This window comes from Salvelinus alpinus, chromosome 1 (genome assembly GCF_045679555.1).
Source record: "Salvelinus alpinus chromosome 1, SLU_Salpinus.1, whole genome shotgun sequence".
NCBI lineage: Eukaryota > Metazoa > Chordata > Actinopteri > Salmoniformes > Salmonidae > Salvelinus > Salvelinus alpinus.
Genome location: NC_092086.1, coordinates 92,590,431 through 92,618,405, shown reverse-complemented (window position 1 = coordinate 92,618,405; position 27,975 = coordinate 92,590,431). Strand labels below are relative to the sequence as shown.

The 27,975-nt window shown below is 41.3% G+C and overlaps 2 protein-coding genes across 5 annotated transcripts in view; both read right to left on the bottom strand.

Moving 5' to 3' along the window:
- Positions 1–285: 285 nt before the first annotated feature.
- LOC139534676 (MICOS complex subunit MIC27-like) lies at positions 286–8,808 on the bottom strand. 3 transcript variants are annotated; one of them, XM_071334005.1, is made up of 10 exons: positions 8,248–8,808; positions 7,340–7,444; positions 7,094–7,213; positions 6,741–6,795; positions 6,548–6,646; positions 4,894–4,985; positions 3,733–3,840; positions 2,807–3,395; positions 2,593–2,706; positions 286–1,205 (listed from the first exon to the last, which is right to left on the bottom strand). In XM_071334005.1, exons 1-9 carry the CDS (start codon positions 8,254–8,256, stop codon positions 2,618–2,620), a joined length of 1,266 nt encoding a protein of 421 aa, XP_071190106.1. In that variant the 5' UTR covers positions 8,257–8,808; the 3' UTR covers positions 286–1,205; positions 2,593–2,617. The 3 variants fall into 3 exon arrangements, with proteins under 3 accessions (XP_071190106.1, XP_071190117.1, XP_071190128.1); XM_071334016.1 differs by having other exon boundaries at positions 6,741–6,774; positions 8,248–8,783; XM_071334027.1 differs by lacking the exon at positions 8,248–8,808 and adding an exon at positions 8,166–8,207.
- A 1,089-nt stretch (positions 8,809–9,897) lies between these two features.
- LOC139534665 (connector enhancer of kinase suppressor of ras 2-like) overlaps positions 9,898–27,975 on the bottom strand; it is a 78,769-nt gene continuing 60,691 nt past the window's right edge. For both annotated transcript variants that reach the window (XM_071333984.1, XM_071333991.1), the window contains 5 exons: positions 16,778–16,848; positions 16,466–16,566; positions 14,296–14,836; positions 13,872–14,083; positions 9,898–12,315 (listed from right to left, as the gene is read on the bottom strand). In XM_071333984.1, coding sequence (XP_071190085.1) covers positions 12,094–12,315; positions 13,872–14,083; positions 14,296–14,836; positions 16,466–16,566; positions 16,778–16,848 — 1,147 coding nt within the window. In that variant the 3' untranslated portion in view covers positions 9,898–12,093. The remainder of the gene's footprint in view (positions 12,316–13,871; positions 14,084–14,295; positions 14,837–16,465; positions 16,567–16,777; positions 16,849–27,975) is intronic.

Sequence of the window (27,975 nt, the reverse complement as noted above, 5' to 3'; positions counted from 1 at the left end):
AAACCACTCATTATTCTTTTGATATAAGCTTATCATTATCTGGGAACTCCTCTCTGAATTTGAAATAATCAAGTGTCCCTCATTCCAATATGTCCTTTTTTTAAACAACATGGACTTGGTTCATACAAATTCTGGTTTTGCCCAAATGGCAGATATTAACACTATCGCCCTCTAGTGTTTGAAATCAAATACTCATATTATCCACAATTACTTTGCATGACTATCACAATACTTTACCATTTGCACTTTTTCTCTGCTCTGATTAAAATGACAAAAAAAGGAGAATGAAGGAAAATGCTTTTATTCCCTATTTGGCAATTCTATTGCACAAAAGAACACACATCTGAAACATGATTATCATTGTGAAGATCAGGGCTGGGGTGATTTCAAATTGAAGGCAGTCAATTCGTGAAGTGATTTTCATTTATAAAAAAAGAAAAAAGAGGGAGTGATAAAACATGTAAAATATGTCCTCTTGGCTGTACTGTAAAATAGCCATGTATATATATAAAGTTTAAATATGTTGACAGTTCTATTAAAATACAAACAAAACTGTTTGAAACATTTCCTTTTGAAAATACTAACTGACATCAAGTACAAGGACATTATTCCAATGATCCAAACACACATATCAAACTGGCCAGTTCATAATGTAACATGACCTCCAGGTGCCTCTATGTGGGCTTATTTGTGAGTTTCTAACTTGTGCAAGAGCTGCACACATCCATAAACATTGGGTTTTTACAAAAAGGTTCAACTCAGTAGTTCTATGGTGCTATAAAGTCTTACAAATGCTATAAAACATGGATATGTGTTAAAACGGCTCACTCGTTTACAAAATGCCACATGGAAAATATTTGCATAGACTGACCGGACTAAAAACAGGCATTCACCACATGAATGTGGCTGACAAAAAAAGTGACAGCATAGCAGTGACCCAAGTAAAGTCCCTAGTAAAAATATATATATATTTAGTGTAATGGTCCAGTTTGGTTAGTAACATAATTTGTGGACTCCACAAATTGAGGCTGTTCTGAGGGCAAAGGGTGTTCTTAATGTTTTGTACACTCCGTGTAAGCGCTGGTTAGGAAACCTTGTGTTGTGGCCCTGGAAGAAGAGTGTAAAGATGGCTGTTTGTTCTGGTGGATGCAGATGATGGCCTGCACCCTGCTCCCTGTGGGTGTCTATGTAAACTGCAAGCTCCTCTGCAAAGAAACACAAATGACACTAGAGTTCAAATTCAAATACAGTATGTGTGCGTCCTGATTCTCCATCCTTCTCCGTGTAATGGATTCAAATCGGATTGGTGAAAATATTGGCCGGAGGCGGGAGTTTCCACCATTGGTAAATCCATGACAGGAAGTGTGCAGGTACACACTTGGGGAGAAGGGTTGAGAATCAGGACACAGCCTGTGACTAACTGTTCCCAATCCTTGAGGTAAAGAGAGAAAGGCACCTGAAAAACTATAGTTGCTTTAACTTCTCTAGGATAAGGGGCAGCATTTTCACATTTGGATGAAAAGCGTACCCAGAGTAAACGGCCTCCTACTCAGTTCCAGATGCTAATATATGCATATTATTATTAGTATTGGATAGAAAACACTCTGAAGTCTCTAAAACTGTTTGAATCATGTCTGTGACTATAACATAACTTATTTGGCAGGCAAAACCCCGAGGACAAACCATTCAGATTTTTTTTTTTTTAGGTCACTCTTTTCAATGGGGTTTCATTGGGAATCCAGATTTCTAAGGGACCTTCCTGCAGTTCCTATCGCTTCCACTGTATGTCAACAGTCTTTAGAAATTGGTTGAGGTTTTTCCTTTGAGAAATGAAGAAGTAGCCATGTTCAGTATGAGGCTCCAGTGAAGTGTACGGTTTGTTAGAGGCGCATGACCAGAAAGCATGCTACACATTGTTTTCCTCCGGTATTGAACACAGATCATTCCGTCTTCAATTTGATCAATTATTTACGTTAAAAAATACCTAAAGTTGTATTACAAAAGTAGTTTGAAATGTTTGGACAAAGCTTACAGGTAACCTTTGAGATATTTTGTAGTCACGTTGTGCAAGTTGGAACCAGTGTTTTTCTGGATCAAACGCGCCAAATAAATGGACATTTTGGATATATATCGACGGAATTAATCGAACAAAAGGACAATTTGTGATGCTTATGGGACATATTGGAGTGCCAACAGAAGAAGCTCGTCAAAGGTAAGGCATGAATTATATCTTTATTTCTGCGTCACGCCGGGAGGGTTGAAATATGATGGTCTGTGATTGTTAGCTGGGGTGCTATCCTCAGATAATAGCATTGTTTGCTTTTGCCGTAAAGCATTATTTTTTTTTTTATCTGACACGTTGGCTGGATTCACAACAAGTGTAGCTTTAATTTGGTATTTTGAATGTGTGATTTTATGAAAGTTAAATTTTTATAGTAATTTATTTGAATTTGGCGCTCTGCATTTTCACTGGATGTTGGCCAGGTGGGATGCTACCGTCCCACATATCCCAGAGGTTAACACCACATTATTTTCCCATTTCTGTGGTTTCCCCTTATCCTCCCCCCCCCCTCCCACGTCTTCCCCCCCCACCTTCTCCTTTTCCTCCTGTCGTTCTTCATCCACGCATGTTGTACAGGTCTTCATCCTCAGGGCTGACCTGGCCCAGGTCAACTAGCTTGGGGTCGGGTGCAAATTTGGGTTTCCCTGGAAATACCCAAAATATTTGTTTATTTCTTTATAGTCGACGTCAATATCTGATATTAAAAGAAGATGAAGCCAACCGCTTAGATTAAAATATCTTCACCATCAGTTACTATTACAATCACAGATGGCTCCTCTGTTGGAGCTGGAGGAGCAGCCTCCTCAACAGGAACAGATGCCGTCTCTTCAGCTGTAGGAGGTGGGGCAGCAACCTCCTCTACAGGTGCAGGGACAGCCTCTTCAGCTACAGGGGGTGCAGAAGCAGCTTCCTCCTCAACAGGGGCAGGTGGAGGAATCTCTTCAGCAGGAGGTGCAGGGGCAGGCTCCTCGACAGGGGCCGTCTCAACAGAAGGCACAGGGGCCGTCTCAACAGAAGGCACAGGGGCCGTCTCAACAGAAGGCACAGGGGCAGTCTCAACAGAAGGCACAGGGGCAGTCTCAACAGAAGGCACAGGGGCAGTCTCAACAGAAGGCACAGGGGCAGTCTCAACAGAAGGCACAGGGGCAGTCTCAACAGAAGGCACAGGGGCAGTCTCAACAGACTCTTCTATGGGGACTGGGGCACAGCCAGGTTCAGAGGGAGGAGCCTCGTCAACAGCAGGCATGACTGGTTCCGATGATCCAGCTTCAGGGAGGGGCTTTGCCTTAGGTATTTCTGTCTCAGGGATTGGAGCTGGTGGGGCTTGCTGCTTCTAAACAGGAAAACATTGGTCAAGTTGTGTTTAATCCATAAAAATATGCTTTTCAAACTAAACTTTTCAACTCGAGAGAGCTTTAAACGGCTTGTTAGATTTATTAATCATTGACCTAGCTACACTGAACAAAATTACTGTATAAATACAACATGTAAAGTGTTGTTCCTATGTTTCATGAGCTGAAATAAAAGAGCCCAGAAATGTTCCATTTGCACAAAAATCTTATTTCTTTCTAATTTTGGGCACCAATTTTCCACAGGTTCCACAGTGAAATCAATTTGAGACCATAGAGTAGATGAAAAATAGCATCTATAATGTCAATAGTCTGTTGTACCTCAAGACTGACAGTTGGGGGAGTTACTTCTTTGGGCTTTGATTTAAAGGTTGATGCCACATATGAGGTGGTGTACTGGTTGGCTGCATACATCTTCTGCCCAGTCATCTGCAGAAGAAAAGCCACACAATGTTACAGATGTAGGAACTTAATTTGATCACTCTTTTGTTGCCGAGAATGTGCAGGAAATGGAAACTTGTACTGTATTTTTACAAAATTTCCACTTTGAAATAGACTTTAGTTGCCCTAACGAAAAAGGTATCAACCTCTATAAAAATGTCCACTAATTATAAGCAACATAATAATTCACATATCCTGTGCTGCAGGATTATTTTCCTGCTGTAGCAAACTGGCTCAAATTAAAATCATACATCTGAATGTCCCTATGGCATATCACAAGAAATCCAGTTTCAGCTTTTAATTTTAGCTCATATGCACATGTGTAACGGATGTGAAATGGCTAGCTAGTTAGCGGGTACGCGCTAGCAGCGTTTCAATCAGTTACGTCACTTGCTCTGAAACCTATTAGTAGTGTTGCCCCTTGCTCTGCAAGGGCCGTGGCCTTTGTGGAGCGATGGGTAACGATGCTTCGTGGGCGACCGTTGTTGATGTGTGCAGAGGGTCCCTGGTTCGCGCCCGTGTCGGGGCGAGGGGACGCCGTAAAGTTATACTGTTACATTGATGCTGTTGACCCGGATCACTGGTTGCTGCGGAAAAGGAGGAGGTTGAAAGGGGGGTGAGTGTAACGGATGTGAAATGGCTAGCTAGTTAGCGGGTACGCGCTAGCAGCGTTTCAATCAGTTACGTCACTTGCTCTGAAACCTATTAGTAGTGTTGCCCCTTGCTCTGCAAGGGCCGCGGCCTTTGTGGAGCGATGGGTAACGACGCTTCGTGGGTGACTGTTGTTGATGTGTGCAGAGGGTCCCTGGTTCGAGCCCGGGTATGGGCGAGGGGACGTACTAAAGTTATACTGTTACACATGGATGTCAAAACAAATTGACACAAGAAAACTAGATATTGTGCCATAATACGAAATGTGTTTTAACAGTCCAAAGTATTGGATCTCATGACATTTATATAATAGTGTGTAAAAAGGCCTTAGTGACAGTCGAAAGGAAGCCGTGGAATTGTTTTATTTTTTCCCTGTACATTAATATGTACCTTTACAACAGCCACTGTCTGAGTGGGGTAGCACACGGCCATCCCAACAGTGGCCATACCCAGAGGAACCCCCAACATCATCAGATGTGGCCCTGCAGGAGGGGGAAAAAGTCAGCTACTCTACATAGTGGAACATGATACCAAAGAGACATTTGGCAACCTGCTTATTCAACCATTCTACTGCGAAGTGTACATTTTGGATTATCTACTATCTATTATCTATAGTTAGTCTACACCCCCTTGAACTTTGTGCACATTTTGTAGCATTACAATGTGGGATTAAAATAGATTTCATTGTCATTTTTTGTCATGATCTACACAAAATACTCTGTCAAAGTGGAAGAAAAATTTGACCATTTTTTAAAGATTAATGAAAAATAAAACAATAATATACCTTGATTAGATAAGTATTCACACCCCACTGAGTCAATACATGTTATAAACACCTTTGGTAGCGATTACAGCTGTGAGACTTCTTGGGTAAGTTTCATAAGAGCTTTGCACACCTGTATTGTGCATATTTGCCCATTATTCTTTTCATAATTCTTCAAGCTCTGTCAAGGTGTTGGGGATCATGACAGCAATTTTCAAGTCTTGCCATAGATTTTCAAGCAGATTTATGTCAAAACTGTAAATTGGCCACTCAGGAACATTCACTGTCTTCTTGGTATGCAACTCCAGTGTAGATGTTGCTTTGTGTTTTAGGTTATTGCACAGTTGAAAGGTGAATTCCTCTCCCAGTCTCTGGTGTAAAGCAGACTGAAGTAGGTTTTCCTCTAGGATTTTGCCTGTGCTTAACTCCATCCTGTTTCTTTTTATCCTAAAAAAATTCCCCAGTTTTTGCCAAAGTCAAGCATACCCATACCATGATGCAGCAACCACCATGCTTGAAAATAAGGAGGCAGTTAAACAGTGTTTTGTTGGATTTGCCCCAAACATACAGCTTTGCACCTAGGCCAAAAAAATTGATTCCTTTGCCATATTTTTCTGCAGTCTTACTTTAGTGACTTGTTGCAGACATACGCACATTTTGAAATAATTGTATTCTGTATATTGTTCTTCTTTTCACTGTCATTATTGTGGAGTCACTGCAATGTTGTTGATCCATCCTCAGTTCTCCAATCACAGCCATTGAACTCTGTAGCGGTTTAAAAAAAATCACTAATGGCCTCATAGTGACATCTCTAAGCAGTTTCCTCCCTGTCCTGCAGCTTAGTTCATAAGTTCTACTGCATCTTTAAGGTGTCTGGGTAGTTTAATGCATCATCCACAGCATAAGTATTAACTTGACTAAGCTTAAAATAGATATTCAATGTCTGATTTGTTATTGCTACCCATCACTGCCATTCTTTGAGGTCTTCGAAAACCTCCCTGGTCTTTGTTCACTGAACAAACATAAACGCAACATGTAAAGTGTTGGTCCTGTTTCATGAGCTGAAATAATCCCATACATTTTCCATATGCACAAAAAGCTTTTTCTCTCAAATTTTGTGCACAAATTTGTTTACATCCCCTATTTCAATCCTACTTTGTAATGCAACAAAATATGCAAAAAGTTCAAGGGGGTGTAGACTTTGTATATGCACTATATAATAAACTGCTGGTCAATAATCTGGGGAGTATTCAGTGATGTAATGCAGCAACTCATTATTACCTTTCCTTGCCAGGATCAGACCAGCTAACCCAGAGACTGTGATCACACTGACCCTCGGGAAGAAACCAGGAGGAGGATCTCTCAGGAACTCATATGTATCTAGGTAAAATAGACATGAAAAAAAAAGTTGTTAAGAGATTGAGATACTAGAACAGACCTACTGATGTGTCAACAGAACTCCCCCACTCCTCACCGTGTCCAGCAGTATAGACTGTTACAGCTCCAACCTTGACAGAGGTATAAGCATTCTGGAAAAACAATGGTCAGAAATAAGTAGAAAATAAAACTTGTTTGCAAAACAAACCAACAGAGCTGAGATATTACAAGATCACAAAAGCTGCCATTTTCAGAAAGTACCTCACCGTCTATTGATCTCATGGCATTCTCAGTAAAAGTAGACAATTACTATAACTGAACTAAAGAGCCACTCCAAAACTTCCAGCATGTCATTCTTAAAAACCCATATTGATGAATATTCAAATTAGCCAATACAACCAACAGTCAGCAGTGATAAGAGGCCATCAGAGCCATATAGTGTAAGTATACCTTAACGGCTCTAACATATGGCAGCAGCCCCACTCGGACCACACCCAGCCCACTCTGCAGATCTCCAGGCTGCTCATCCATGTAGTGTGTTGCTGGAGGGTCTGGAGCATAGATGGACAACTAAGAACAGAACAATAGATCATCATCAATTGATCGTCAAATGCATACAGCAAGAAGCATGGTGGTAATAGTCAAGTACATCCCGTTTCTTGAGTAAATTGAACATCATCTTGGTCATTTGATTACCTCTCTAGGGGAGAGCCGCACGGTTTCTGTTTTGTCCTCACTCATGGCATAAACTTGAAACGAGGCCATTCCCATTGCTGCAGAGATCGCCGCCAGCTTCACTACCTGCAGACACACAAACAACAGACTTTTGTCAAGATAGGCCTAAAGTAGTCCATAGTTTTCCTGTCTTATATTCACATCTCATCAGTTATTGAAGAGGCACAGTTTAATCTAATACAATACAGGCCTACACCCGTCTTGTGCCATCTAGTGCAAATACTATGGACCTATAATTGGACAATATTCTACTGTAACTGATGATGAAAATGATAGGCCTAACTAGAATTATTCTAATGGAAATTATAATACTGTTATGCATAGTATTACAATTATCAGAACAGTACTTTACTTCATGAAACCACGGTTGCAACATTTTTAAACTAAGAATGCAATATCAATGGGATACTGATCAAAGAGATAAGACATTGAACTTGTTGAGCGGGGAGGGCTCTTCTAGATTAAAATAATTAAATTGATACAATAAAGATACATTTAGGACAGATTAAGAAGAGGTGATCTCTTTCACATTGAAATAGTAGGCTATCTATGCTAATTCTGAAATATACAGGGCAACACTTGGCTACATCCATTCTATATCTACTTCAAAATCCACATTCGTAGCTAACGTTAACTAGATAGAATTTAGAGTCAGACCACAGCAATTTGCGTTTGTTGCTACAACATGTTCTAAAAGATGCGTGTAGAAAACAATGTTGTATTCACGCAATTCTGGTCGATGTGTTGGCACATAAATACACACATGTAAACGGATACATTATTCGACCTTTTTAAAACAACCTTAGAGTCCCAGTTCAAACTCAAGGAAAACATTGCTTAGGAAAGACTTGCACTGTACAAATACTTACTGGAGCCATTATGGTACCGCCCCTCAGTGTCCTACCGGTGGCGACAAGGGACCAACTTTAGCATAGGAAAACGCGTTAAATCCTGTTAAACTGTAACCACTTTCGTGTCCTCAAAGGCACTGCGCTATCGTTACATCAAAGATTTGTGTAACTAAACCCAAATAGACCACAGCCCGTCTTTTTCAAGGGAACAAATTAGTCATAGTGGGCAGAACAAGCAAAGAGATGGACAGAGCCAAGCACGAGTTAGCAAGTTCCTATTGGCTCGTTCGAGCTGTATCTACATATTTCCGTTAGTGAACGCCTACTCTGTTGAGTAAGCGTGTGCAATAACTCAATTCGCCTTTGCACTCCTTCTAAACAACGCAATATTTTACAACTTTGACAAAACGTAAAGTCTATAAAAACTTAGATTTTAGTATTATGAACAGAAAACTCTATTGAGATCAAATGTTTCATCAATGACAAAATGTGCGGAATGTTGACCAAAATCCATCTCCTTTCATCTTCTCCCACTGCCAGCCACTAGGCTCAAGGAAAGCAATGTTTAGTTGTGAGTGGAAACGCCAAGCGGATGCTTCACATTTATATATCCGGTGAAGTATCTGACTCCTTGTTATTCCATCATTGATTGGACTGAATTTTGGGTGCCGGTGTTGTGCCGAAAATTTCCCCCCTGACAGAACCCCCCCCCTTTTATAATTTCCTTAATTTTGTGGCTAGGGTCAAATACTTTCTGTGGCACACACATCAGAGTCAAATACTTTCTATATAACAAACTTTACGTCAGGATAGGCAACCGAAATTATTAATGAATGTATGTGTATTATATTAAACATAGAGGGAGTAAAATGTTGGCAAGCAGTAAACATTTCAGAACAACTATGGCTGAATTATTATCCTTACACTTTCAAAAATACTAGTCGAATAAGACATAGGAGAGATGACGAATTTTGGCAAAGAGATGTATTTATAGACTAATAAAAATCAGGAGCGGATTTAGGTACGGGCGACATGGGCAGCCGCCCAGGACTTTCTGCTACTAAGATTGCCGGGGGCGGCACCGTGCCATACAAGCTAGAACCGCCACATACACTTGAAACAAATAGCCAAAACGAAAACTGCAGACAAAAATGCTTTCTGCTACTAAAATCAGTGAAATGTAGGCTAAACTGACAACGGAGTGAAGAGCAGAAATCTCAACTAGCAAGCAAGTCGCAGCAATGAAGAATGCGAAGGGGGGGAATTCTGGAAGGGGGGGGGGGGGATTCTGGCAGGGGGGAGATTTTCGGCACAACACCGGTACTATTTACATTTGGATGCAAGAGCTCCACAATACTTTTGAGCTAATATTGGATAAGTAGAACAAGAGCTCAAGCAGTTGAACCTTTGTGGTGGCGGTATCAGCTCCAGTGAGCTTCTGCCCAAGTTAAGCACTGTTTACTGGGTCAGTGAATAATGACCTCCACTATAACAATGACATACACATAGCAATGTTAATCAGTTTTCTTTATTTAGAGTATTGTTCTTCATTCCTGATCCTATCCTGGAAAAAGCCTGCCCATTATGTGGATCCCTATGAGCAGGGTTGAAGATCTGCTTTAGTTCAGATTACCGTTTTTGTTATCAAAATAAATAGACATGAATGCATTTATTTGTGCAGTAATTCAGTTTATTGGTTTTACAACTTCAGTTTTACAACCTCGTACTGTATATATTTCTGAGAAACAAAAAGGCTACTTTTGAATCATAGGAAGAATAAATGTATTTCTCTTTCTTGATAACACTTTTTTAATCAGTTAATGTACAGATAAACAGATAATAATATACTTCCAAAAAAGAGCAATATGTTCCTTTTTTTAATGTCGCAGTGCAACTTACATCTTAGCTACACACCTGCGCAGTTGTACTATGAGGTGCACACCTCCAAAATAACACAGTGGAACCCTGGACAGATTGGGCAGATTTCATGTACAATGTTTTAAAACATTGTGAGAACAATTACATTCTGGTTAAATGAAATACATTCTACAATACATGTACTGCTATTCATAAAATTTAAAGTTGCGGGCAACAACTTGAGCGTAACTGCTGACACGTTTTATAAATGTTAGTAGCCTAAATGTCTAATATGACATGTAGCCAAACAATGCAGGGCCTGTGTAATCATACTGTATAATTTGAAGTAGATTATACTGTATAACAAATGTACTGACCCCTAAAGGCATTTTAAGTATCAGGACACAATACTGGATGATAACTGGAGGTGAATTGAAGAAATGTCAATATCCTGCCAGGAATAAGGGAACATATATTAAGCAGCACAAAGAAAAACATTATAATTGAAATTTGATAGAAATTACATATTCCATCACAGGTAAAAGTCCAGAAAATAGGCCTAAAAAGAAACAACCAAGTATGTCAAACTTTAAAAATGAAAAATGTGTTATGAGTTGTTGATCATGTATTTTGCACAGAAGGAATGCAAACACATTGAAGTACTACAGTACTACTTCTTAACCTGTAGAAATAAACAACTTAAGCAAATACAATTCATCGACACAATTTCTGGGATCCTTTTGAAAATAAACCGGTACATTCACATAAAATCAACAGAGACACAGAAAGGGAACAGAATACATGAGCAAAACTCAGGACCTGAATCAACCCTGAAGATCAGGAGGTAACTTCTGTGACAGGTGGAGTGAAGCAAAAACAGTCATTCAGGAGACGCAATGCTTTTTGTCTTTTATATACTTTTTATAAGAAAAATATAAGTAAAAAGATTCTGTCGTCACAGAATCTAAAGATTGCATTCACAAGTATATAGTTCACAGTTTTAAATAGAGGGTGCTGCTATGCAAACAATATAATATTTTTATTTAACACATTTCTCAACCCCAATGGCCACATGTACATGTTTACTACCATGCAGATGTTTGATTTCAAAAATAAATCTCACCAACAAATGCTATAATGATTGGCAAAATCAAAATAGCTACAAAGAGACATATCAATAAATGTAAAAAGTGTCATTCCGGTGAGCTGTGTTTGGCTAAACTACTTTGTTTAAATGTCAAACAAAATGTACATAATTATACATACATGTTAAACATGCAACATCCGTAAATACAACAAAAATGTGTAATAAAACCCTACTGAGCTTCATACACTAAAAGCCCAAATACCTCCATCTCTTTCTCTCACTCTCTCTTCCTCACACACCCTGTCCTCTCCACACTTATACAAACATACAGTGCGCACACTTTTACACAGATTGGGTCTTTCTTTCTGGGGGCTCAGGGTCACACAGTAACATGTTGGCCCAGTAGGGGGGTGCATTGTTGTAATCAGAATGATGCCTATAGCCCGTCGCTACATAGCTCTCTCTTCAAGCAGCATTAAAGGGGAAATAAAAAATGAAATGAAATCAAAGCTTGCTTCCTCTTAAGCAAGGAAATAAATAACAAAAATGACAATCGAAGAAAAAAATGCACTGCATCAGCCAAAAACAGTTCTCGTCTTCTTTTTGTTGTTAAGTTCTCTTTCAATCTATCATCTGTTGCATTTTCTGTTTTGAAGATAATAATGAAGAAGGATAGTTTCTCCACACATGCAGAATGGCACCCCGTGGGAGCCTTATTTTATCCAATATACAGTATATACACCGACCGTAACTCTCTTGTGTTTGACCTCAGTGCAGTATGTACACATATTACAGTGATTGGTTTGTCAGTTCATTTGCTGTGAATGGTGACGGTAGACCCTGGCTGCATCGACGATTGGGGGGGAAAGAGATGATTGCATGATTCCACAGTGTCTTCCTGTTACTCTGTATCTGAGCACTCAAACGTGAGTTTCGATGAAGGAGTGGGTGTGCATCATCAGAGGTGGAGACAGGGGTGAGAGGTCGGACCCCTCAGGGTGAGACTCTGTCGGGGCAGAGCTGAACTCACAGATGTCCACAAAAAGCTCATGGTGTTGCTGCTTCCACTCCTGGAAGTTCTGGGAGTTTAGACCGGGGTCGTCCAGCACTTGGCTGATAATGGCCAGATCCCCCTCTTTGGCCTGTGGGAACACATCAGTTAGTGTTTGGCTTACATACCACCTAAATGACCCCACTCATATGCCACCTGCTGGACCTGTAACATCCTATACCATTCATATTTGCCCTTTGCAGTGTTTTCCCTAAGCGCTGGTCGTCGTCTAACCAACCGATAACAGACTGATTATTGTCCGGCTACTTTTTCCACTTCATAAATTAACTAGGCTTCTTTTCATTTAAAAGTTTAAATTCGCTAGTCAGAAAAGTCAGTATAGCCTTCTCCCCCTAGAATAAACAATATGCATCTTCTAGTGACCTATTGGTAGGAAAGGCGCCTGTCAGTCATAAAGCGAGCGATGACAGGGAAACACTCCTGGTTTGTCAGTCTGCTGTCTGTCCCGACTCTCAGTACATGCTTCTTCATCGTCTCCTGTGAGTGAATTTAGACGCCCCATGTAATGTAACGATGACTTGAAATCTACTTAATTATTGTTTTGTGGCACATTCAACTATTTTATTTAGTGTATTTTATATAGCCAGCCACGGAGTCGAGGCACAGGCTATTTCCTGTGATTTGATTGACGATCGAACAGCAAGTGTTGACTAGTTTATAAAAAGTGTCGAACTGACTGAATAAAGTCAATCTCCTATATACTTTGCTATTCATAAATCATACAATGTAGTTACATGTCATCGGAACAAGTAAACAAAATATCTTGTTTGTATTTTCCTAGGACTTGAAGCCCATGTCGAAACTTGCCACAATAAACTAAATTGAAAGAGTAGACTCGACTAGTTTCTCTGACTGTATTACTAAGCTACCGCCTTCCCTCTGTCCAACCCCCAGTGAATGATTGACAGGTCTGAAACCCCACCAACTTTGAAACATCCTGGCCCCTCCCCTGACAATCCCACCCACAGTGAATGATTGACAGGCCAAACTGTTAAAGGGATAGTTCCCCCAAATTACAGAATTTCACATTGGTTTCTTTACCCTTAGTGTCCACAGCCACAGAGCCAATAAAATACATAATTTGAAGAACAAACATCATTGTGGCAATTCATATCTTGCAGCAAAACTGTAAATATGACTTTAATCTCAAGAGAAGACAGGTTAAAGGTTAAAAAAATAAGCTTATTTTACCTAGGCCTAGATGATATCCAATACAACTAACACACTGAATTCATATATTTTCAGTAATTTTAATTGCAAAGTCATGTCTTTCTACTCAGTACCACAACTCATTTAACCAATCTGGGATGTAAAGTTGTACAAGCATTTCGCCACCACACTCAATAACATCTGCTAAATATGTGTATGTGACCAATACAATTTGATTTGATTTTAAGTATTCAATAATTTAGCTGTGTATTTTGGATGGAATCAAGGCATTAGAATGTACCAGAGGCCACCAAAATAGAGCTTGTTCTGCAAAAACAAAATCCCCAGGAGGGAAAGCACCCCCAGAACCCCAAAGTCCGGAACTCCCTGGCTGGCTACTTTTCATATACTTGGGGAAAACACTGCCTATGACTGCCCCACAGCCTGCACTGTGGCTGAGGCCCTTCCTCTCCGTACCTTGAGCGTGCTGCGCAGGGCACGAATGCGGTGCAGCTTGTCATTGATGACAGGGTCATTGCAGCGCTTGACGAAGGAGCGTCTGAACTCCTGTTTGGTGGAGGGCCTCTGCTCCCCCAGGGCAGACAGGCTGGCCTGCTCTATGGAGCGGTACAGCTCATGAAAGCCATCCACTCCCTCATGATCATGGCCTCGCTCTTTAGACCGAGAATCTGAGCGGGGAAATTAGGACAGGATTTCAAAGCTCTGTACTAAACCTTATTCAACCATTTTAACTTGGAAAAAAGCTTTACAAAGTACCTTGCCTAACCTTGTCATCAAATGAATATATAATCAAGGCATAACCAGGTATATGTGTATTTTTTAAACAGTAACTTGAAATCTGAGGAGTCCTAAAGAGAAGCCTGGCGAGAGCAGGAAGTACCTTGTTTTTTTTTTGAGTTGTGCTTTCTGAATGGCACCTCATCATCCTCACTCTTCTCCTCTGAGGGTCCTGCTGGGCGCAGGCTGCCCTTGGTGCCCTGCACGTCCCTGTTTCGGGGCAGGCTCTGGCTGCGCTGCTTATGGGTACAGTGGTGGAGGCGCTGCTCGCGCTCCTCTATGTCCACCAATGGGAAGGGCCCATCTCTGTCAGGTTGCCGGCGCCTCTGGGCGGGCAGCGTGGCCTGACGCCGGCGCTCGGGGGACATGAGCAGCTGACCCATTCCCATGTGGCCGCTGCCGTAGCCTCCGTCGCCCCTGTCACCCTCCCCCGGCACCGTCTGCAGGAAGTGGAGGCCCGAGCTGGTGAGAGGCGTCTCAATCAGGTCCTGCCAGGAGCGCCGTTGGGTGTCACGGAGGGTGGGGCGGCAGCCGGAGGAGTGGGTGCTCCCGGGGACGTCCGGACGGGAATCCTCAGCAGAGGAGTGGGAGTACGTGGACTCACTGGAGAAGTGGCGCTCAGGGAACGGACTGGAGGAGTTCACCTGGAAGGGCACCAGTGGACAGAGGTATTTAATGATAGGGTCATTATGTATTGTATGAGTGTAAGCATAAGTGTGCGTATCAGTGGAGGCTCCTCAGAGGAGGAAGAGGAGGACAATCCTCCTCAGTGAATTTCATTTAAATCATTAAAAAGTGATCCTTTTTAGATAAAACTGTACTAAATACATATGTCACCATATGTCACCAAATTGATTAAAACATACAGTTTTGCAATGAAGGTCTACAGTAGCCTCAATGGCACTCTGTAGGGTAGCACCATGGTGTAGCCGGAGGACAGCTAGCTTCCGTCCTCCTCAGGGTACATTGACTTCAAATGGTTCTCACCCCCTTCCAGTAATCATGACAACTTCCAGAGGACAACCTCCAACCTATCAGAGCTCTTGCAGCATGAACTGACATGGTGTCCACCCAATCAAAGGATCAGACAATTAATATATTACTGAAAGCATAAGCTACAGCTAGGAGAGACTCAAGGAGAGAGAAAGACAATATTAATTTCATAAAAATAAAAATAACACTTTCAGTTTCACAAATGCAGCTAGCTAGTTTGGCCTACTCAAACACCCAGCTCAAACAGAGTGATGCTATGTTAGCTAGCTGGCTATGACTATCCAACACAACACTGGAACTCTTCCAAGTCAAAGTAAGCTTTTGGTTTCACTAATTTATTGCCACCAGGACCTGCCGGTGTAACTGCTAAACTGCTTACTGACTATACACCGTAAGGTTACTGCATGATTGTAGTTGGTTTACTAACGCATTAGTTCTATAAGCTATGTTGTCTACGACGTTACTTTATCTAATATGGTGACAATGATATGGTGACAACACTGTGCCATGTTTAACGGTGAGAATCGCAGAATGGTGAACTTACTAAATGACTGAAGAGTTTGACTGCGTGATGTTAGGTGGCTTCTTGTGTAAATATTTTCCGTCTGGATATTAATGATTTGTATGTAGCGTGTAGGCTGTGTGTAGCGGTTATGATACGGTTTGGCTTGGAAAGGTTTTTTCACCTGGTCACATACAGCTGATTTGTTGTGCATTGAAGTCCACATACGAAGGGAAAAGGTGAGAGAGGGAGAGCGCATAGATGCGAGAAAGAATACAACGTGGCCGCTATGAAAGTTAACTGTGTTTACGTGTGATCAGGGATGCATTCATTTCGCTGATTCTGTCGAAAAACATTTCTTAAACAGAAGCAAACGGAACAAAAATGGGAATAAACATACCTGAATTTGTCCAATAGAAACTCTCGTTTGCAACTGTTGGACTAATCATTACACCCTAGATGCAGGCAAGAGTGTGCAAGGCGGTTTTGAATGTGTCACTGTCTGTCCATGTGTCAGTGTCTTTTCTCTCTACCTGTAGCAAACTCATGATGGGTATAGGGAAAATTAGAGTATCATGTAGTACTGTAGCTTAAACCTATCAATGTTACATTGAACTGAGTGAATGGAATATGAATGACAGTCATCCAATATGTTATAATAGAAATAAGGCCATGCTTGTGAAAAAAATAATTGCCCTCCCTCATCTTAAATATCACCGACCGCCACTGGTGTGTGTGTGTGTGTGTTCCAGAATGTGGACCAGATGCCTGCACTCACAGACGGGGTGCGGTGGTAGGTATCACAGCGTGATGACATGCCCTCTTGTTTCAGGGTCATAGAACCATCAATCTCATCCTGGTCACTCTCACTCCAGTAATCTGAAACACACATCAAAGTTGAACATCAATAAGATAAACAGCTTGGGTGACCTCATCAATGCCAATACTGTCAGTATTGCACTACAGTACAATAGGTATTGATCTAACACACTTATGTAACATTTTACGCCAATGTCCTAAAATCATTCAATTTCCACATCACAACAGGATGTTGTCTGATGTCACTAAACATCTAGTCAGATTGTCCTACCTTCATCAGGGCGAGAAACTTTATCGTCGGGTGTGTAGCCAATCGCCGCCAGCCCCAGCCGGTTCATCCATCTAAAATGGGTAAGAAGACAGGGTGCAAATACACAACATGAGATGGTTAATCGACTAACTAATACAATACTGGGAGTGGCAGGAAGTTTGAAATGTGTTATGTTGCCAGACTCGCCGCCTGAACGAATCAGTTGGAGGGGCCTTTGATTTCCATAGCCGGCCCATTTTTTCATGCGACCTATGTGTGCACGCACTTGCATACATTTTTTAAATGGGTGTAATAGTAAAGACCATAGGCAGCTCGTGAATTTCAAGTTTGGGGAAGCTTACAATTCATCCTACCATTTCTACCGATCTGCGTGCCAGTTATGATTATTTTTAATTGCACATTTTCATGGAACAGTTTCATTTAAAAAATGGTTAATCATAAAAATCCGAAGTAGGCCTTAAATTATAAAAATCTAAAACTATGGCGAGAGCACTAGCCTCTGTCATAGACACACTGATACACTGTGAACCATTAGTGACTAAAGAAATGAGAGCATAGAACTCAGAGATAGCCTACAGACCAATGCAGCAGTAGGCTGCATTTAGTAAAAAATACAGTTGAAGTCAGAAGTTTACATACGCCTTAGCCAAATACATTTAAACTCAGTTTTTCACAATTCCTGACATTTAATCCTAGTAAAAATTCCCTGTCTTAGGTCAGTTAGGATCACCATTTTATTTTAAGAATGTGAAATGTCAGAATAATAGTAGAGAAAATTATTTATTTCAGCTTTTATTTCTTTCATCACATTCCCAGTGGGTCAGAAGTTTACAAACACTCAATTAGTATTTGGTACCATTGCCTTTAAATTGTTTAACTTAGGTCAAAAGTTTCGGGTAGCCTTCCACAAGCTTCCCACAATAAGTTGGGTGAATTTTGGCCCATTCCTCCTGACAGAGCTGGTGTAACTGAGTCAGGTTTTTAGGCCTCCTTGCTTGCACGTGCTTTTTCAGTTCTGCCCACACATTTTCTACGGGATTGAGGTCAGGGCTTTGTGATGGCCACTCCAATACCTTGACTTTGTTGTCCTTAAGCCATTTTGCCACAACTTTGGAAGTATGCTTGGGGTCATTGTCCATTTGGAAGACCCATTTGCGACCAAGCTTTAACTTCCTGATTGATGTCTTGAGATGTTGCTTCAATATATCCACATAATTTCCCCTCATGATTGATGCCATCTATTTTGTGAAGTGCACCAGTCCCTCCTGCAGCAAAGCACCCCCACAACATGATGCTGCCACCCCCGTGCTTCACGGTTGGGATGGTGTTCTTCAGCTTGCAAGCCTCCCCCTTTTTCCTCCAAACATATCGATGGTCATTATGGACAAATAGTTCTATTTTTGTTTCATCAGACCAGAGGACATTTCTCCAAAAGTACGATATTTGTCCTCATGTGCAGTTGCAAACCGTAGTCTGGCTTTTTTATGGCGGTTTTGCAGCAGTGGCTTCTTCCTTCCTGAGCGGCTTTTCAGGTTATGTCAATATAGGACTCGTTTTACTGTGGATATAGATACTTTTGTACCTGTTTCCTCCAGCATCTTCACAAGGTCCTTTTCTGTTGTTCTGGGATTGATTTGCACTTTTCGCACCAAAGTACGTTCATCTCTAGGAGACAGAACGCGTCTCCATCCTGAGCGGTATGACGGCTGCGTGGTCCCATGGTGTTTATACTTGTGTACTATTGTTTGTACAGATGAATGTGGTACCTTCAGGCGTTTGGAAATTGCTCCCAAGGATGAACCAGACTTGTGGAGGTCTACAATTTTTTTCTGATGTCTTGGCAGATTTCTTTTGATTTTTCCATGATGTCAAGCAAAGAGGCACTGAGTTTGAAGTTAGGCCTTGAAATATATCCACACGTACACCTCCAATTGACTCAAATGTTGTCAATTAGCCTATGAGAAGCTTCTAAAGCCATGACATCCTTTTCTGGATTTTTCCAAGCTGTTTAAAGGCACAGTCAACTTAGTGTATGTAACTTCTGACCCACTGGAATTGTGATATAGTGAATTATAAGTGAAATAATCTGTCTGTAAACAATTGCTGGAAAAATTACTTGTGTCATGCACAAAGTAGATGTCCTAACCGGCTTGCCAAAACTACAGTTTGTTAACAAGAAATTTGTGGAGTGGTTGACTCCAACCTAAGTGTATGTAAACTTAACCTGTTCACTGTGATTACTATTATTTGACCATGCTGGTCATTTATGAACATTTGAACATCTTCTCCATGTTCTGTTATAATCTCCACCTGGCACAGCCAGAAGAGGACTGGCCACCCCTCATAGCCTGGTTCCTCTCTAGGTTTCTTCCTAGGTTTTGGCCTTTCTAGGGAGTTTTTCCTAGCCACCGTGCTTCTACACCTGCATTGCTTGCTGTTTGGGGTTTTAGGCTGGGTTTCTGTACAGCACTTTGATATATCAGCTGATGTAAGAAGGGCTATATAAATAAATGTGATTTGATTTGATTTAAACTTCCGACTTCAACTGTATATATTTTTTTTTCCTTTCTGTTTTGCATGTTACTTTGGCATTAATACGTGTCACATACCAATGTAATTATATATTTTTTATGAGTTAATAAAGCTGCATACAAACATGTTCTCTGTTTTGCTTTATTGAGTAAGACAGCTCCAAAATGCAGTTTTTTTCAGCCTAGCTCAGCGCTTTCTGTGGTGGTGGGGCAGCCAGCGGAAAATACGGAGCCTTGGGGTTGGTAATGTTCTCTAGTTGCGCCGTGATTGGCTCAGTGTTCTGTCACTGATGGGGACACTACGTCACCACAAAATCTACAGTTAGAGCTTGGAAATTTAAGCCCCTTGGGTGCTGCCGTAGACTTACATTAGAAGTGCCCATCCAAGAAGTCTAAAGGTCATTGATAAAATCACGTTATATCTACCGTAGCTTTGATTGGACTGATCATGTCAACATCATACTTTCAAAATCTTAGCTAGCAAGCTAGCAGTCCTCATCATGCATCAAGTCGGCAATCTACTGGCAAATCCCTTTCAATCCTTGTCATATGAAGAGAAATTATAGATAAAAACGTATCGGACCATATCACCTCCACCCTACCTGACACCCTAGACCCACTCCAATTTGCTTACCGACCCAATAGGTCCACAGACGACGCAATCGCAACCACACTGCACACTGCCCTAACCCATCTGGACAAGAGGAATACCTATGTGAGAATGCTGTTCATCGACTACAGCTCAGCATTTAACACCATAGTACCCTCCAAACTCTTCATCAAGCTCGAGACCCTGGGTCTCGACCCCGCCCTGTGCAACTGGGTCCTGGACTTCCTGACGGGCCGCCCCCAGGTGGTGAGGGTAGGTAACAACATCTCCACCCCGCTGATCCTCAACACTGGGGCCCCACAAGGGTGCGTTCTGAGCCCTCTCCTGTACTCCCTGTTCACCCACGACTGCGTGGCCATGCACGCCTCCAACTCAATCATCAAGTTTGCGGACGACACTACAGTGGTAGACTTGATTACCAACAACGACGAGACGGCCTACAGGGAGGAGGTGAGGGCCCTCGGAGTGTGGTGTCAGGAAAATAATCTCACACTCAACGTCAACAAAACAAAGGAGATGATTGTGGACTTCAGGAAACAGCAGAGGGAACACCCCCCTATCCACATCGACGGGACAGTAGTGGAGAGGGTAGTAAGTTTTAGGTTCCTCGGCGTACACATCACGGACAAACTGAATTGGTCCACCCACACAGACAGCGTTGTGAAGAAGGCGCAGCAGCGCCTCTTCAACCTCAGGAGGCTGAAGAAATTTGGCTTGTCACCAAAAGCACTCACAAACTTCTACAGATGCACAATCGAGAGCATCCTGTCGGGCTGTATCACCGCCTGGTACGGCAACTGCTCCGCCCACAACCGTAAGGCTCTCCAGAGGGTAGTGAGGTCTGCACAACGCATCACCGGGGGCAAACTACCTGCCCTCCAGGACACCTACATAACCCGATGTCACAGGAAGGCCATAAAGATCATCAAGGACAACAACCACCCGAGCCACTGCCTGTTCACCCCGCTATCATCCAGAAGGCGAGGTCAGTACAGGTGCATCAAAGCAGGGACCGAGAGACTGAAAAACAGCTTCTATCTCAAGGCCATCAGACTGTTAAACAGCCACCACTAACATTTAGTGGCCGCTGCCAACATACTGACTCAACTCCAGCCACTTTAATAATGGGAATTGATGGAAATTATGTAAAAATGTATCACTAGCCACTTTAAACAATGCCACTTAATATAATGTTTACATACCCTACATTACTCATCTCATATGTATATGTATATACTGTACTCTATATCATCTACTGCATCTTGCCATCTTTATGTAATACATGTATCACTAGCCACTTTAAACTATGCCACTTTATGTTTATATACCCTACATTACTCATCTCATATGTATATAGTGTACTCTATACCATCTACTGCATCTTGCCTATGCCGTTCTGTACCATCACTCATTCATATATCTTTATGTACATATTCTTTATCCCTTTACACTTGTGTGTATAAGGTAGTAGTTGTGGAATTGTTAGGTTAGACTACTTGTTGGTTATTACTGCATTGTCGGAACTAGAAGCACAAGCATTTCGCTACACTCGCATTAACATCTGCTAACCATGTGTATGTGACAAATAACATTTGATTTGATTTGCTCATCAGCCATTGGACATAAACATTATCAACAACAACAAGTTGGAAATTGCAAATTCAACAATGAGTGCTAAGGCGCCACTGCAGTCCCAGGTTCGATCCCAGGCTGTGTCACAGTCGGCTGTGACCGGGAGACCCATGAGGCGGTGCACAATTGGCCCAGCGTCGTTTGGGTTAAGGGAGGGTTTGGCAGGCCAGGATGCCCTCATCGTGCTCAAGCAACTGCTTGTAGCGGGACGGTCACCTGCAAGCTGACTTTGGTTGTCAGTTCGACAATGTTTCCTCCGACACATTGGTGTGGCTGGCTTCCGGGTTAAGCGAGCAGTGTGTCAAGAAGCAGTGCGGCCTTGCTCTCGACCTTCACCGAGTCCGTAGGGGAGTTGCATCAATGAGACAAGATCGTAACTACCAATTGGATATCACAAAAAAGCGGGTAACGCCATGGGCCAGAAAGGTTTGAATACACTGGCCATGCTGTCAATCCAGCATGACTTCTGCCATGTTCAAAACAACTGGAAACTCGGAACTGAGAAATCTCAGACTTCATTGAGTTCAAGACAAATGGGAACTCAGATAAAACTAGCAGCGACTCTGAAAATACGGAAAATCATTTTGAACGGTCATCTAACTCGGCATTCCAAGCCGGGATTTCGGGCCTCTTTCTAGAGCCCACAAGAAGGACCGCCGCGCCACCTTCCTGTTGAAGTGAGCACAGCACAACAAAGTGAGTCCAAATGTCTTGTATGCTGCTTCATAAATGATGTAATATGCCAGGGACATATGTATACTGTCGCCAAGAAAGTAATACCAAGTGTATGTTGTGTAGTAAGCTGTTATGTGCCTCACCCTAATAATTTGGTCCCTTTCCCCCTCATAACTTAGCCTACTGTTCTGACTTGATGGTGCACATGTAGCCTATAACTTGTTTTAGAGAACTGTAATCATTGAATAGTGTAAGAGCTTTCATTGTCTGCTTATATACCCCCTTTATTTATCCTACGGTTCTGTCTTGTTGTACAGGGAGAATACTGTAAGAACGGCCCATTTTCTGAATTCTGTCGCTGTACATTTCAAAAGTGCTGAACAAATAGTTATATTGACTACGTCCGTCCTAGCTCATTCATTAATGTCTTAATCGAAATTATGGATTGCCTCTTATCCGCTCATTGTTCCACTGTGCCATAGTTTGTACATCTCACTTGTCAGTAGAAATCCAATTTGTTTAAGCAAGTCATCCATATCAGCTATGTTTTTTAAAAAGCCTGTAAATGAGGCTGAATGAACTGTTTCGCTGCCAGACAAGGCTCCGCTGATAGCCAGGTGTAGCTGTGGTAAGGATTCCTACCATGGTGAATATGTAGGCCATAACAGGTTGTGGGCACGGTTTGTCACCGTTATAGTGCAATGAATGTATTGTTTAGTGTTGTGTAGTGGCTTTGCTGGCATGCATCAAAAATAAATAATTGTTTGCCACACCAAGATTTACATGCTAAAATCGCCACTGAATAGGCCAATAACTTCCAACAACAACTAAGTCAAATACATATGCCTAAAGCTAACAAATAAGAACAGTAGAAAATATCCAAATGAAAATTCTGGTTCTTTCAATCACATTCATCTCTCTTCTCTGCATGTCTGCCTCCCTTTCTATCTGTCTTGACTTGAGCTATTGCCAGTGAAGTTCAACATTGCATCAAATCAGAGGGTCCAGTCCAAAGCTGTTGTTAACAAACCTGCAACAATGTATCAACTTGCCTATTCCAGGCCCTCAAAGTTTCCTGCTCCAGTGAGCCCGGGACAGAAAGCAGTTTTTTATGACGTTTCCACTGGATATATATATTTAGCTCTTTTCACAGAGTCTTGGGGATTTTTGAGGCCGGGAGTGTTGGAAAGATTTTTCAAATACTGAGGAACTATCATGCACAATGGATGTAAAAAAAAAAAAAACTGACTTTGTTGACTTGTGTGAGGCGAGGAAAAAAATGAGTGGTGTACGTGGTCAGTTAAGACAATAAGAAATCAGACATCGGCAAATGGGCCCTTCCTACATATGCATGCATTCTGAAATGAGACACACCATATCTTCACCACACCTCCTCCCCTTCTTGATGCAACATTTAAAATTATACTAAAGACACATTATCTTCACACATATTTCAGATGCTTTATACTGACAGCCGCAACTCAATCAACTAGACCTATTGCCACGCGCACTAATCAAATTGCGGGCTTCCCAAACAATCCACAGCCATTTTTTAAAGAAGCTAATGATCCTTTGTGGATAAGTCATGCTCCCCGGTGAAGTATTTTGAATGATTTTATGTAGACAGGAGTAATTATATAATTTTGGCTAAACATCCATTTATTTTAGGGCAATCCAGCATCCTAACAGTGCACTGTTTATGGAACCAGATAGCTGCCAAAAGGTTGAATGTACGTATCATTAGGATCATAAGAAAAGCCATGCGTGAAACGTAAGTGTGAAATTTCATCTGTGAACATACAAACACCATGTTGCGTTTACAGACTTGAGGCTTGAACAAATCTTGTGTTGCAATTCTGATGTACAATAATAACTTTCAGAGTTTTGGCAGTTTCATCTCACCAACAAAAAAAATGTATACCAAACGGCCTGTGAGGATTGCTACACGAACAAGCATAACACAGTATAAAAAACACGGAAGTCAGGGAAACTGGAAAGAGGTATCCTGCACGTTTTCAAGTTAAAAGTCTCCATTCTCTATTACTCAGTTGAGTTTACTTCACATGTAGGTAGCTAATGTAATGGATTTGTTTGCCAAGTCTAGATAGCACTAGCTATATTATGCCTACAACAGTGAAGTTTCAGTCCACTAGGTGCATCTCTACATAATGGGCATATCTCTGGTGACATGGACATCCCCATGCATGCACCTTATCAAAATATGACTAATTCAATATTGCACCATCCCAGTCTCTGTGCTCTGTCTGCAATCATAACCAGTAGTATCAACCAGGAATAATGAAACATAGAATAATGATAGATGTTTGGTGAATCTATAAATTATGTATAACCACTGGAGACTTTGCCACTCAAAATATATTTTTATAGAATATTTTGACATTTATCACTCAAAATCTTGCCAAAGCATATTATGTAGGAGGGGTTAAAAATAATTTTAAATAATTTGACATGATTTATATTAATCGGGTCATGAACATATGGACTTTGAAATTAACAAGGGAGACGTTAAATGTAGGCTAAGTCTGGCATAAGCTTATTCCCACACTTTACAATAACTCTGTTGCAGTGGTCTTAGGTAGTCTCCATATAATCTATTCCCTCCATAGCTACACTGCTGCCCAGTTGAAGAGCTTGTGATCTCTATGCAGCACTACAGCACCATGCGCCTTCGGAAAAGAACCCCTCAGCCTCAGAAGATTCCCTTCTGGAGGCATGCAGCCAGAGAGTCATTATACTCTAATGTAGGCCTATTTGCCTACTAGCCAAATAAAATGCAGAGCATGCATGATGCGTGCAACTCGTCATTCCAACATATTTGAACATTTAATTCATCCTTCATTCAGTTCAGTCAGTATGTCATCCATTCTATCATTTGTCTGAGTTACAATAGGAACTAAATCAAAGAGAATAGAACAGTCTTATCCACTTGTTTATTGAAATCCATGTGTGTATTCAAAATTATCTCAATTCTCCAAAGTTCTTTAGCCTATCACTTTAATAATTCAATGTTTCATTTAGGCCTATCCAAATACAAAAATAGGCCTTCAACTTATAGGCATTGCAATTTAGGCTATCATTTGGGGTGCTGGTGTCTTGCGGAATAATTTTAGAACTCTGTGTTTTATAACTTTTTATTATAGGCTTCCACTTAAAAAGAGACCCTAGCTCACAGGCTTCTAAATATATTTTAAACAAAATAGTTGAAGAAGCACATGCAGTGGCTGATAGGGAAAACAGATCTGCCAATAAGAATAGGCTATAGATAGTCTTGACCATTTGGGACCTCTTGGCTATTTTGCTCAGGACCGGTTATAGCCAAGACTTAATCAATATTTTGTTATGTCTCATTTATTGATATGGATATAGCCTCTGCATGATGGGGTTGTGCAATGCAAATAGCTATAACAAGCCTACATACAAAGTGGAATTCACAATACAACAGTCAAAATGCCTAATATAAGGCCTACAGTCCATGCTCCCAAATACTGGAAAAAGTGTAATTCATTAGGTTACATGATCACCACAGTTGCCCCACACGGCTATAAAAATTAATTATGCAATTATATGGCCATTAAATAACACACAGCAGAATGGCATATTTAGATAGTGGAATAGGCCGAGCCTAAATCATATTTACTTTCTATTTTGCAGCTCAGGCGGTTATTCTGGACAAGGCTCTTCTGTATCTTTATAGTATCATTCTCACACAAGTCATTTGCTGAAGGACCAAGCCTATACTACGCCATCTAGTTGTATTACGTTGTTATTGAATGCCGTTCTAAAACAAGCTCTTGACATTTATTTTGGAAATGAAACCGGAAGCTGCAAAGCAACTCTAACGTCTGGGCTAGAGTTGCTTGATTGACTAGCTACATTCAGTTCATGTCCTTTACAGATGCCACATTCCTGACAAAAGTTTGTACGTATAAAAAAGATCTGTAACCGAGTTAAGGGAGACATAGTAAGAATTGAACGTGTAAATGTTCATTCATAATCGTAACATTGGGTTTGTACGTTTACAGATCAAATTTAACAGTTCGTTTCATGTTTCACGCATGGCTTTTCTTACGATCCTAACAATTTACGTATGGATTTTCTTACGATCCTAACGATACATACATTCAACCTTTTGGCAGCTATCTGGCTCCATAACTGTGCACCCGCCATCTTTCCTTTCTAATTCACAAGAGGCTGAAACTAGAGATCTGCATATAATGACGAGATGCTCATGTCTCGGCCCTAACATTGGGAGTCTTTGTCCCAAAGGCGGGAAGGCAGGCGACAAGTTTAGGTCTGCATATTATTCCCATAGAAACGCATTGGTCTTATTTATACTGGACAGATTTTGTCAAGAGAGCCCTCTCGCTTTGCCTCTTCCTCTGCTGAAACTATATCACTGTAGAAAGCACCCGAGCGAGCAAAACAGCACCCCTCTATATGTAGCCATTATGTCTCAGTATTGGTAGACCATGTATCTGATGCTGTCTGGCCAGAAATCGTATGACATGCCATATTCTTTTGGTCCAGACAGCATCAGATACATGGTCTACCCATACTGAGACAGAGGGGTGCTGTTTCACTCGCTCGGATGCTTTAACTGAGATTGATGCGTCTTTCTGTCGGCGCATGTCTCGGTCAATATTTAAATATTTTATTTTGACGGGCAAGAAGGTACGGTAGGGCGGGTCAGGCCCCTTTAACGCCGGCCCTGTATGTTGCACTATAGTCTATATTTCTTAAGAAAATTCATAATTAAAGACCCAGTCCAGTAAATAACTATATTTGTCTGTGTTTTATATATATTGTAACAACCCTGGGTTTATAAGCGTGAATATCGACTCTGCCGCTCGAGCATGCTTTTGGGGCACAGTCAATAGCGCGCTGGTGCTTGTTTCATTACATTGGTGTCAGAAGTGATCGGACCTTGCATCCACGAACGTGTGTGTGCTTGGCCAGTGAGCGCGTTCCTATAAGACGTTGAGTCGCAAGCTAGCGCGAGGATGCGCTCTTCGAAAGGAGGGAGTTGTGTAACGATCCTGGGTTTATAAGCGAGGATATCGACTCTGTCGATCGAGCATGCTTTTGGGGCACAGTCGATAGCACGCTGGACTTCGGGCTAAAAGGTTGAGGTTGGAATAATAATGTGAAATTATGAAAATGATGATAATGCCCTTTTAGTGAAAGAGCTGTTTGAAAAGTTTCTAAACCCCTCTGCCAATAACAGCTAGGTTTCAGTTTTCCCCTTGCCACTCCCCGACAATCCTAGCAAAATTCTTGCTTGAGAAATTGCTATTCTCTCTTTTTGTTTATTTTTGACCATTTTAAGGTACTTAATTGTTACCCAGAAATGATTTGATATTGACATAAAAACAGCTGCATTGGACCTTTAACAGTCTGCATTGAAGAAAATAATGTATATCGATGGCATGATATGCAATCTCTGAATCCTCTCACATCCTTTCTTTTGTTAGTGCTACTCAATCAATAAAGGGAATTTGTGATCAACACTGCCACATAATTGCAAAGCAAAGAGCCAGAGATGATAACAAGTGAATCAATCATAACACAAGGGAAAGATGAAACTGTTTCTGATGAACAAAGCAGTAGCTGATGACCCAGAGGGTTCCTTGAAACAAGATACTTCCTGCTCTTTTTCATCTCAGTAGAAAGCAAAGAAAAATAACATTTCAGTGGAACACAACTACAGATATCTAAAGTATATTTTCATA